The 11690-nt window shown below is 50.4% G+C and overlaps 1 protein-coding gene across 1 annotated transcript; it reads left to right on the top strand.

Moving 5' to 3' along the window:
• Positions 1-1410: 1410 nt before the first annotated feature.
• Positions 1411-10954, top strand: Rfc5 (replication factor C subunit 5). The gene is made up of 11 exons (XM_021162132.2): positions 1411-1527; positions 2514-2578; positions 3598-3734; positions 4946-5025; positions 5810-5883; positions 6896-7055; positions 7674-7755; positions 8069-8198; positions 8618-8695; positions 9687-9741; positions 10625-10954. The coding sequence occupies exons 1-11, from the start codon at positions 1466-1468 to the stop codon at positions 10719-10721; spliced, it is 1020 nt and encodes a 339-aa protein (XP_021017791.1). The 5' UTR covers positions 1411-1465; the 3' UTR covers positions 10722-10954.
• The last annotated feature ends 736 nt before the right edge of the window (positions 10955-11690 follow it).

Raw genomic sequence — 11690 nt, 5'->3', positions numbered from 1 at the left:
CCTGCCTCTGCCTCCCGAGTGCTGGGATTAAAGGCGTGTGCCACCACGCCCGGCTGGTAATTCTTTTGTAAGACACAGTTTTGGACACAGTTGAACTCCCCCAGATGACAGCCGCTTGGCTCCAAAGGTAGGTAGTTAAGTGCACACCAGGCTGGCCGTGAACTGGATATGCAGTCAAGGATGATCTTGCGATTCAAACGGCCAAGCTTGACTGCTAAGTTCGATTCCCAGGACGTCTGCATGAGAAAGAAGACCAACTCTTGAAAATTGATGCACATGGCCTCCACATGTGCATCGAGGCACACACAAATTAATTAAAGTTAATTTTCTTTTGAGTTTTGAAGACAGGGTCTCACTATGTAGCCCTAGCTGTCCTAGAGGTCACTCTGTAGACCTTGAACTCACAGAGATTCACCTGCTTCTGCCTCCCAAGTACTCGAATTAAAGGCATACCTGGCTCAAAGTAAAAGCTAAAGATGAAAATAAAATTGGTCACCAGACAAACGGTGGAGCTCACCTTTAATCCCTGCACTTGGGAGGTAGAGGCAGGTGGATCTCTGGGTTTGAGGCTAACCTGGCCTACAGAGTGAGCTCCAGGATAGCCAAAGATACAGAGAGAAACCCTGTCTCAAAACTAATCAAATAAATAAATAAATAAATAAATAAAATTGGTCTGTAATCCTCTTACTGTAGGAGAAAATGTGTTTGTGTGTATAAAACTCAAAAGTCTGTATGTATTTATGTATGTGTATGAGTGTGTGTATTTAAATGACTATATGTATGCATGTATGTGTATATATGTAACTGTATTTATGTATATATATGATTGAATGTGTATGTTCTGTGTGTATATATATATGTGTGATATACATGTATATGTGAATATATATGTGTGCATGTATGCGTATTAACTGTGTATTTGTGTATACATGTGTGTATGTATCTGTATGTGTATGTGAGTGCAGGCGTATATCTGTTTATATGTATGAGAATGGGGATGTATGTATATTCGTAACTGTACATGTTTTGTTTTGTATGTACATATGTACATACATTTATATATATATATAAATATGTATATGTACGTGTATGTGTATATGTACGTGTGTCTGTGTGTGTGTTGCTGGTTATGGAACCGAGGTTGCACTGACCACACACCTTGCTGCTCCTTGCGGCTTGCCCCTGCGCTGGCAGGATCGGGCCCTGGTGAGGCCCGCGGTGGCCCTGGCTGCAGCGCGAGGTCTCCCTGGACCTCGTGCAAGGTGGCTGAGACAGCCAACTCAGGCTGTAACTCGGCTGCAGGCCGGCGCCTAGGGTTACCTAGCAACCAGCACCTTAGCAACGGGGAGGAGGCGGGCCGGGGGACGGAAGCCGGAAGTCGGAGGCGAAGCCTCGCGAGGGTTGGTTTGCGCGCGGACTCCGAGTGCGGCGGGTCGGTAGCGGGGACCCGCAGCATCTGTCAGTCATGACGGCGGCGGCGCCTTCGCAGCAGCGGCCCCCGGCGGCCCGGGCCCGGAACCTGCCCTGGTAGGAGCGGCCCCGCATCCCGCTTCCCGCTCTTCCTCCTAGGAGCTTTGCAGATCCGTCCCCGCTCCCGGCCTTGGCGCCGCAGCCGCTCCTCCGCTTCCATAACTGAACGGGCTCTGAGCTCAGCTTAGCCATCCTCGGGGGCCTCGAGCATCGCCGCTGCACTCAGATGACCCTACTAAATCGATCCTGGGTTTCTTTAGAAAGGTTCCGAGGACGGAGGAGTGGATAGGCTTGGTTGGATTCGAACTCGGGTCCAAATTCAGCGCTTGCACTCTTTTCCCCCCTTTATTTGCGGGGGAGGGAACCGTAGCAGCGCACCCTGGTGGAGGTCAGAGGACAACTTGCAGGGACCTGATCTTCCACCCAGGGCCCCAGCGCCTGCATTCTGAATGGCCCTACAGCAGCTTAGCGGTGTTTTAAATGAAGCAAGCCTAGCCATGCTTTCATTTTCTTTTCTTCTGGTCTATCCTGAGGAGGAAGACTTGTCTCAGGCCACACGGTATTTAAATTCTCAGGACTGGAGTCATAGACTGTGTGGTCTTTTGAGTCTTGGCTTCTCGAATTCAAGGGTTTTCTGTTCTGTAGCATGGTTCAGCACTCGATTCCTCCTTGAAAGCCACATCATAAGTGGGTTGCCCGTTCTCTTGCTTATGGGTATTTGAGTATGAGTTCCGTTCGCGCAGTCTCAGCGCTTTTGGTGAGTGGCAACGGGGAGCTGTCCTGCCCACTGGAGGATGTTAGCAACCTCCCGACTCCTACTCAACAGATGCCGCTAACACCCTTTGCACAGTTAATACAGCTAACTGGCCTGACCGATGTCCCCTAGGGGGACAGAACAACTCCTGGTTGTGAGAGCCAGTGCTCTGTTCAGACGTGAAGGGTTTCTCTTCCTCTGCTGCTTAGGATGTGAAGGGGCTTCTTTGCATGTAACAGAACACGGCTTGAGTTTATAGATTGTAACTTAACGGAGAATCCTATTTCAGGGTTGAGAAGTACCGGCCACAGACCCTGGCCGATCTCATTTCTCACCAGGACATTCTGAGTACCAGTAAGTATCTGTCTGTTGCTGCTGTCCTTGTGGAGGGTTGGGTCCATTTCGAGATGACGATGTCTCTGCTGGGTGACCCGTAGAGGTTGCTCTGAGCTTTATAGAACCGGCCATGTGTCGCCTTCTCCATAGTGTCTCAAGATCTGTTTGGTTTTACTGTTTAGGTGTTTTGTTTACACATGGAAGTGTGTGCACCTTGTGTGCCTGGCTCCTCCAGAGGCCAGAAGAGGACCCTGGATCCTGTAGGCAGTTGTGAGCTGCTGTGTAGGTGCTAGGAACCAAACCCAGATCCTCTGCAAGAGCACCCGGCTTAACTGAGGCCCCTTCCCAATCCCCCCATGCCCCAAGAAGACAACATAGAAGAGGGCTGGCTGATTTTGCCTTACGGGTTCAGAGGTTTTGGTTCACAGTGCTTGGCTCGGTTGACTCTAGACCCTTGGTGAGCACAACTTCGTGGCAGTGGGAGCACTCTGCTCTAAAGTGGACAGGAAGTAGAGAGCTCAAGGGGTGGGGGAGCAAGCAGTATGACCCACAAAGGCACGACTTTGGTGACCTGATTCCTCCAATGAGGCTGTGCCTCTAAACCACTGTTTCTCAACCTTCCTAAAGATGTGGCCCTTTTAATACAGTTCCCCATGTTGTGGTGACCCCACCCCCACCCCCCGCCACCATAAAATTATTTCATTGCTACTTAATAAATGGAATTTGGTACTGTTACAAATTATAATGTAAATAAATGTCTGATATGCAGGGTATGTGTGTGATATGTAGCTCCTAAAAGTGTCAAGACTTGACAGGTTGAGAACTTCTGCTCTCAATTTAATAGACCCTCCCAAGATAGCTAGTGTGGAAGACAGATAGACAGACAAACTGTGGTGTGACTTCAGGACTTCCCCTCCCTGTCTACTCTGACTGGGACACTGAAAAACTGAAGCATATCTGGATTTAGCATAACCAGGTCCTAAGGTGATTGTGTAGGCCCCAGAGACTGACACATGTCACCCCTTCCTGTCCCTCAGTTCAGAAGTTCATCAGTGAAGACCGCCTGCCACACCTACTTCTCTATGGCCCTCCAGGGACAGGGAAGACATCCACCATCCTAGCCTGTGCCAAGCAACTGTACAAAGATAAAGAATTCGGCTCCATGGTCTTGGAGGTGAAGGAGACACTCTCACTCCACAACAGCTCAGACCTCCACACACTTACCTTTGTCTTTCTTTTATTCCCTGACCATCTGAGTCCTGGCTGGGTTTGGCCAATGGGATCTTGTGTGTGTTTTTTTTGGGGGGGGGTGTCAAAATGGGGGATACTGCTTAGACTTGCTAGGGCATTTACACCTGGCAGCCTCTACTTTCTGCGGGGCCAACTTAGAGGTTGTACCCTCCCCACACAGCCTGCTCTACCTGCCCAGAGCTCTAGTTGAACCCCTTAAGATTTAGTGGTGATAATGAATACTGCGTATCTCTTTAGTTTAGGCCAGTGGTTCTCAACCTTCCTAATGCTTTGACCTTTTAATACAGTTCGTTATGATGTGGTGACCCCCAACTATAAAATTATGTTCATTGCTACTTCATAACTGTAATTTTGCTACTGTCATGAATTGTAGTACAGTTATCTGTTTTTTGATAGTCTTAGGCAACCTGTGAAAGGGTCATTCGACACTCCCAGGGGTCAAAACCCACAGGTTGAGAACCACTGCTCGGCAAACACCTTTAAAAATGTCTCTTCATCAGGATCTTCTTAGATTACTGCTCTGAGCCATGCTGTCTGTGAACTCTTGGGACCTTGGCTGACAACCTTAATACCCTTAGGTTACAAAAACCTAAATGCTGTATTTGAAAGAAAAGCATCTGAGGGACTGGAATGTAGCTTATTTGGTAGAGTGCTCGCCTGCTATGCACAAGGTCCTGGGTTTGATCCTTAGCATAATAAACAGACTATACACCTATAATCCCAGCACGCAGGAGGGTCATCTTAGGCTATGTGAGTTCAAGGCTAACTTGAATACAGAAGACCCACAATCAAAAGAAAAGCATTTGACTCAGGCAGTGGATCTGAAGGTTAGCCCCTTGCTGTCCAGAGCTCTTTCTTTGGCTTATTCAAAGCACAGCAGCCTGCAGGTGGTGAGAACTAAAGTTAGCATCAATTGCTCATGGCAGAGGTCCTGGTTCAGGGTCACCAGGTCCTCTGTGGATGATCCTTTTAGGGTGTTGTGTGATGGTATTGTGAGGCTGTGTACAGGGCATTCGTTTTTGATGATTGTATCTAAGCTGTCATTAGACCTGAATGGCTGGCTGACACTTCCAGCCACGAGCTTGTAGCTGACACAGGGTGTGACTGTCACAGCATCTTCTCTTCCTCCTGTAGCTGAATGCTTCTGACGACCGAGGGATCGATATCGTTCGAGGGCCAATCCTCAGCTTTGCCAGCACAAGGACAATCTTCAAGTAAGAATTACCTGTAGGATTTCTCTCCCTACAGGTCTTAGTGCAGGGTTCGGAGGGACACAGCCTCGCTGTTTGGTCCCCCCTTGGCTGGTATAAAGGGAAGAAGGGAACACCTGGTCAGAAGCAGGGATGGGCCAGCGTTTGAGAGGTGGGGATGCTGGGATAGAGGACTCCATGAGCCTTGGGCTCCGTGTGGGTCCTCAGCTGGGAGTCACATCCAATACTGAATGAGCTGGTCTCAATTTAAAGCAGGGATAAGACATAAGGAAGGAGGACTGACATGGAGGTCATTTAGGCAAGGAAGAGGGCGGTGAGATGGTTCAGCGGGCTAAAGCACTTGCCACCAAGCCTGATGACCTGACAGTTCAGTTCTTAGGACCCACATGGGGAAGGGGAGAACTGATTCCCTCAAGTCATCCTGTGACCTCCTCCATATTGTGATGTGATATGTCATCGACACACACACATACACACACAGGAGTAAACAGGCTTGGGTGTGTGTGTAGCCCTGGGAACTGTTTGAGCTTGACCTACTCGCATCCCTGGATTCTAGTCCCCACAAGCAAGCAGCTGATCTAGGATACTGGGAGGAAGACTAACAACTCAGGGAGGGGTTTACCTGCCACATCTAAGGGATGAAATTGACAGGCAGGTGTGGATGCAGGTATCAGCCTTCATCAGGGTCTGAGAAAGATGGACATGAGGTAGCCCAAGTGTGAAGATGGAGGCTCAGCCTGGTGTGGAAGGAAGCTGAGGGAACCTCCACATGCCTTTGTTCTCCTAGGAAAGGTTTTAAGCTTGTGATCCTGGACGAAGCCGACGCCATGACTCAGGATGCCCAGAATGCCTTGAGAAGAGGTGAGGTTTGCTGCCCCATCTGACGGGTTGGCCAAGGAGTGTACCAGGAGGGCCAGGGTTTGTGGGTGTGAGATTGATTACCTTCCCATCAGGAGGCACCTCTTAGTCCCAGGGATGCAGACAAGGCTGCCCTGTAGCGCCCTCAGGATGGATAGCCTCTGTCATCTCATCCTCTAGGGCTGGCTTCTGTTCTGTGTTGGATGTCTGTGGCATTCAATGGAAATAAGGTTTAAATTCCTCATTCATTGTCAGATTCTCTGCCTTTGGTAAAAACAAAAAAAACTCAGGAAAGACTGAGTGTATGAGACTGTGGTACGGAGTGAGCCCTGTGTTTTCCTGTGGAGTGGGGCTGTAGCCACGCCAGTTAAAGACCCTTTGTGAGCAGCTCCCACTAACACTGCTAGGGAATCTGCTGGGAGGGAAGAACAGCTTCAGGAGCCTGGGGAGACGAGACCTGGGAGTGAGGAATAGGAAGTGGGTTGAGGGGATAGGATTTCTTCTGGTCCTAGAGTGCTGACGTCCTTCCTTCAGCACCTTGTTCTACTGAGCAACTGTCTGTGGGCAGATCTGTGTGGGGACACTGGTGTCCTGTGCATTCCTAAGTGCTGGCTGTTGCTCACTGAATGCTCCTAGACTTTTAGACATGGGCTGCAGGGAATTGTGCGCATATTGGACAAGACTGGGGCCAGATCTTGAGGAGGAGATAGCAAGAGTGCTAGTGTTGTGGCAGATGATAAAAAGATGCATTTGTGCATCTAATGGTACGTCTACTAACTTTGCAAGCTGTGTGTGATGACTCGTGCCAGTACAAGTACTCCAGAAATGGAAGCAGGTAGATGGCCTGGAGTCTGAACCAGTGTGGGCTTCATAGAATGAGAGCTACACAGGATGGGGGTTAAGCTGAACCTGTCCATGTCCCATAATACCCTCTGCCCTACAGGCAGCTTTCTCACTTAGTGTCATTAAGCCTTCCCTGGGTCCTCTTACGTGAAGTGTTTGGTTTCTCTCCCAGTGATTGAGAAGTTCACAGAAAACACCAGGTTCTGCCTCATCTGTAACTACCTGTCCAAGATCATCCCTGCATTGCAGTCACGGTGCACGAGGTTCCGATTTGGCCCTCTGACACCTGAGCTCATGGTCCCTCGACTGGAACATGTAGTACAAGAAGAGAAGTGAGTTTGCTTTACAAGAAGGAAGAGGGAGGGTTTGGGGAGTGAGCGGCAGGCAGGGAAAGCCCCGGCTGGGGCCTGCTGCTCGGCTGGGGCCTGCTGCTCGGGCCCTGGGTGTTCTGCCTCCTGAGCCCTTTTGATTGTTCTTGACCCCCACCTATATTCCTGCAGGCTGTCCCCTCTTTTGTCATGGGAACTGACTGTTGCTGAGTCCTTTTGTACATGCTGCCAGCTGGCTAGAAGGGAAGGCTCTGAGACATCCATTCTGGGTGATGAGATGCCCAGCTATATCCTCTTTCTTCCCAGAAATGTCTCTCGGCAGCCACTTCCTTAAAGCCTTGGTCCATAGTAAAACTCTGGCTGGGGTCTGACCACTCATGTGACACATGTTCCTAAGCACAAGTAGCTTAGAAGTGCAGGAGAGAGCTGTCGCCTCCATTTGCTTAGAAGTGCAGGAGAGAGCTGTCGCCTCCATTTGCTTAGATGTGCAGGAGAGAGCTGTCGCCTCCATTTTGGTGCTTTCCTTCGTTGAAGCTTCATCATTCAAGGCTCACGTGGTGGGTGAAGTCTGTGCTCTTGCAGAGGGGGCTTTAGTTAACTCTTCTGCCTGTTTCCTTTTAGTGTGGATATAAGTGAAGATGGAATGAAGGCCCTTGTCACTCTGTCCAGTGGGGACATGCGAAGGGCTTTGAACATCCTGCAGGTACAGTCACACTGCAGGCACTTAAACCATTGCTTCAAAATAGTTTTACAGGAAAGCCAGTCAGCTAATCCACATGTTCATTGAGAATCCTAGTAAGATTGCCCTTGCCTGCACGAGCTCCCTGCCTGTGTGTTCCGATGGGAAGGCTCTGCGCTGCTCTAAGCTATGGGAGGGCGCCACATGCTGTAGTGTTCGCAGCAGAGGGCAGCCCTTCCAGTGCACAGAGTTCAAGATTCCTTCCCACTGTGCTTGGCCTGTGCCTTGTCACTGAGGCAGGGCAGCTGCTGACAGCCCCTGGGCCCTCCTCCTGCAGAGTACCAATATGGCCTTTGGAAAGGTGACAGAGGAGACTGTCTACACCTGCACCGGACACCCACTCAAGACGGACATTGCCAATATACTGGACTGGATGCTCAATCAGGACTTCACCACCGCCTACAAAAGTATCCTTTCCGGCGACTGCTGCTAGGTTTAGGGCTCAGAGTGGCCAGAAGCCCAGGCTGCAGCCAGCACCTATACTTCCCAGGTGACAGGTGGCATCCCCAGGCAGAGTGCCCTTCTCCTCAATGGCTGTCCGGAGCTTCCCCGTTCACAGTCTAAGCGGACTCACTGCCTTGTTGTACAGTGAGATGAGAAGCTACGGGCGGCTGTGTGACCCTCTGAGCTGTCTGCTCTGCCAAGGCGGGGCTATTCCTTTTAGAAAAGCATGTTGAGGATCACATGGGGCGAGTTAGAATGGGGCCTGCTGCCACTGTCCTGGGATGAAGAGCCCAACTGCTAGGTCACCAATAGGGGCTGGTGTGGAAGCCTCCCCACAGCAGGTTCTGCAATAGTTCCCCTCTCCTTAGCTGCTCCTCTCCAGACATCATGGAGCTGAAGACTCTCAAGGGCTTGGCGCTGCATGACATCCTGACCGAGGTTCACTTGTTTGTGCACAGAGGTAACTGTGGAGCGGGGAGGAGGCACAGCTTTGGGATAGCTACAGGGTGTGAGGTCTTTGCCTCAGAGCAGAAACAGGAAGACAGTGACTGACCCTTAATCTTGAGCAGTTCTGAATGGCTCTGTCCAAAATCTTTGTGATGTCTGTAACTGATAGGGTGAGTGGAAATGAACCCGTGGAGGCTGTACCGTACTTTTCATTCTCGTTACAAGCTTCCCACACCAGGGATTGAATCCAGGGCCTTGCGCATGGGAGACTTGTGGTCTACCACTGGGCTGTCTCCACAGAGCTTATTTCTGGGGTCCGTACCCAGGACTGATGTATCCTAGGCATTCAGTAGACTGCTGAGCCGCTTTCCAGCCTCTAAGTCACATTCTAAGATACATCCCACAAAAGGGGAAAAGATGTGTTCCTGCAAATTCAACAGTCTCCAGGAAGCTGCCTTTAAGTTCCTGCTTCCTGCTTTATTTCAGGGCTCAGTCTCAGCATAGGCAAAACCTGAGAACCACCCGAGAGGATTCAGAGTGGGGAGGGGATGCCAGCCTTCAGAAACTTTTGTCTCCCAGCCACCACCTCCAAATGGAGAGGCTCTCAGGTCCCCAGTACTGTGAGCCTGTGTGGAATCTGTTGCTTCAGTTTGTCCTCAAAACTGGGTAACATGAGCTTTCTGGTTAGTGTATAGCTGTCACCCACTATGGACAATGCTGACTTAGTCATGTTGTATGACCACTGGGGATGGGGCCATGTATATGTTTGTGGGGTCGTTTTTGGTGGCATAGGTGACGGAACACTTCCTGAGTTGCACCTACCACGTGTGATAAAGAACAGTGGCGCCCACACCACACTCAGCTCATCTGTCTCATGATCTGTATGCATGGGTCTGAGGGATGCTTAGGCTTGTCAGAAGTCGTGTGTGTGTGTGTGTGTGTGTGTGTGTATGTGTGTGTGCCCGAGAGGTGATCTCACTCATTTGACTCTGTTTTTCCCTCAGTTGACTTTCCATCTTCAGTTCGGATACACTTATTGACCAAAATGGCAGACATTGAGTGAGTGTTTTCCCAGTTTCAGTTCTTTGGCTGTCCCCTTTCCTGTGGTAAGCTCTTTAGTTTCAGCTTGTGTGCCATTCACACATGGGGCAGTGTGGTGTGGGGTAGTGCCAAGTGCACTGTGGAGCAGGCTGAGTGCTGCCTCCAGAGCACAGGGCAGGAGAGCAGAGGATGAAGAGCGCAGAGCGGTCCCTGCCTGAGCTGAGCCCCTGGCTCTCCTCACACCGGGCATGCAGGTCGTCTGGAGATGGCCAGCTACTCCGCTTATTAAGGCAGTGTGACATACAGGAGCCCAGTGGAGAAAAACAAACAGACTCAATTTTTCACTTTGCCCAGCTCAGTAAACACTGTCATTACTCCCCAGTGATTCTGGCAGCTGTCATTAAGTGGACAGCACACTGGGCTCCAACCAAATACTAGTATCACAAGCTCCAATAGGCTGTCACTAGCCCATGCAGGCAAAGTAGGTCATTTCCTATCACTGTGTTGGGAGTGAAAAGTGACAAGATGAGCTGCCGATGTCCTGCTTCACTGCCCTTCCGTGAACCTGCAGCTCTCTCTGCTGCAGTGCCACAGCCGAGGGGAATCTGCAGAGTTCCTTGTAGCAATTCTGAGCCTCCATCCTGTGCACCCTGCCCTGTCTGTCTGTAGAGGGCCGAGCGCAACTCAGAACCTGCTGGTGCTGGGTTTCTAATCTGGCCTCGGCAGCTTCAACCAAGAGAATGTTGGGGAGAAGAACGTTGGAGGACACAGACTGCAGTGCTAACCAGGGTGGGTCTGTCTGCTCCAGTGCCTCCGTGGCAGGCCATAGCAGCTCCCACATTCTCACCCTTACAGGCAGGGCCTGGACGCTTTATACTCAACTTGGGCTTGTTATCCCCAGGTACAGACTTTCTGTTGGCACCAGTGAGAAGATACAGCTGAGCTCCCTCATCGCCGCTTTTCAAGTCACCAGAGACCTGATAGTTGCAGAGGCCTAGAAGCTCCGAGGCCTGGCCCCTGGGTGACTGGAGGACAGAGGGCATGCTGCCCTGGACCACTGGATAAACCCAGTCACAGAAGTCTCTCTGCAGGCATTTAGGTACTGCTCTCTGTGGCTGTTTGGAGCAGGAATCTACAGAGCAACTTTAATCGACACTGCTTGTCTTTGCCCCTTTACTATCAATCACTGGGATGACAAATTGGCTGCAGTGTAATACAGAAGCTGAGTATGCGTCCTGTCTTCCAACTCTAAATGGGTGCTAGTAGGTTTCTAATCAAATATTTTATTACAGAATTTCAAAATCAGTCTCTTGCCCAAAGTGCTGACATGCCTATAACCTCAGGACTCAGGAGGCTGAGGCAGAATTGCCAGGCAGCTGCAGGTCAGCCTAGTGACATAGACTCTGTCTCTGTCTCAGTGGCCTTTCCCACTCTTAGAAGGCTTGCCAGCAGGTTCCAAATTCTATTGTGGAAATAGGAAAGAAACGNCAACAGTTTGCCTTCAGGCTGCACACCTCACTTGTTGGGGGGAACGGGGCACTGCAGACGTTCCTGCCGCACTGCTGGGCTGTGTTTTTTACCAAGTCCTTCACGGGAAGAATAAAGTGTGTGTTCAGTGTCTAGCCGTGCTGGCCTGTCTACCTGCATGTCTGTGTCACACTGTCACAGGGAACTCCTTAAAGGCTATTCCTTCTAGGCCTTCAGACTGTTGTTACCTTGGGACCAGACTTCCCTTTGGCTGGAAGAGGGGCACTGGAGGACACCCAGTGCACCATGGGTAAAATACATCTCAGGGAGGTGCTTTCAGTGTGTCCTGTCAAAGGGAGATACCAACTTTCTTGTCCATGGAGAGCTTGCTCCCAAGTTTCTAGCTGAGTTTAGGCAGAATCCCAGCCACGTGGCAGAGTTGCCACCGGTGTCCTGCTCTCCTTTTTAAAATTTTTTTCCCCCTGAGACAGGGTTTCTCT

Source organism: Mus caroli, chromosome 5, assembly GCF_900094665.2.
Source record: "Mus caroli chromosome 5, CAROLI_EIJ_v1.1, whole genome shotgun sequence".
Lineage (NCBI taxonomy): Eukaryota > Metazoa > Chordata > Mammalia > Rodentia > Muridae > Mus > Mus caroli.
Note: the sequence above shows the minus strand (reverse complement) of the source record. Positions and strands in the feature narration are given on the sequence as shown.

What these genes read in the sequence shown, in the direction of transcription:
- Rfc5 (XM_021162132.2), top strand. Translation starts at nt 1,466, where the DNA reads ATGACGGCGGCGGCGCCTTCGCAGCAGCGGCCCCCGGCGGCCCGGGCC. An exon ending in CGGGCCCGGAACCTGCCCTG is followed by an intron (nt 1,528 to 2,513) that starts GTAGGAGCGGCC and finishes ATCCTATTTCAG; the next exon opens with GGTTGAGAAGTACCGGCCAC. An exon ending in CTTCACCACCGCCTACAAAA is followed by an intron (nt 8,199 to 8,617) that starts GTATCCTTTCCG and finishes GCTCCTCTCCAG; the next exon opens with ACATCATGGAGCTGAAGACT.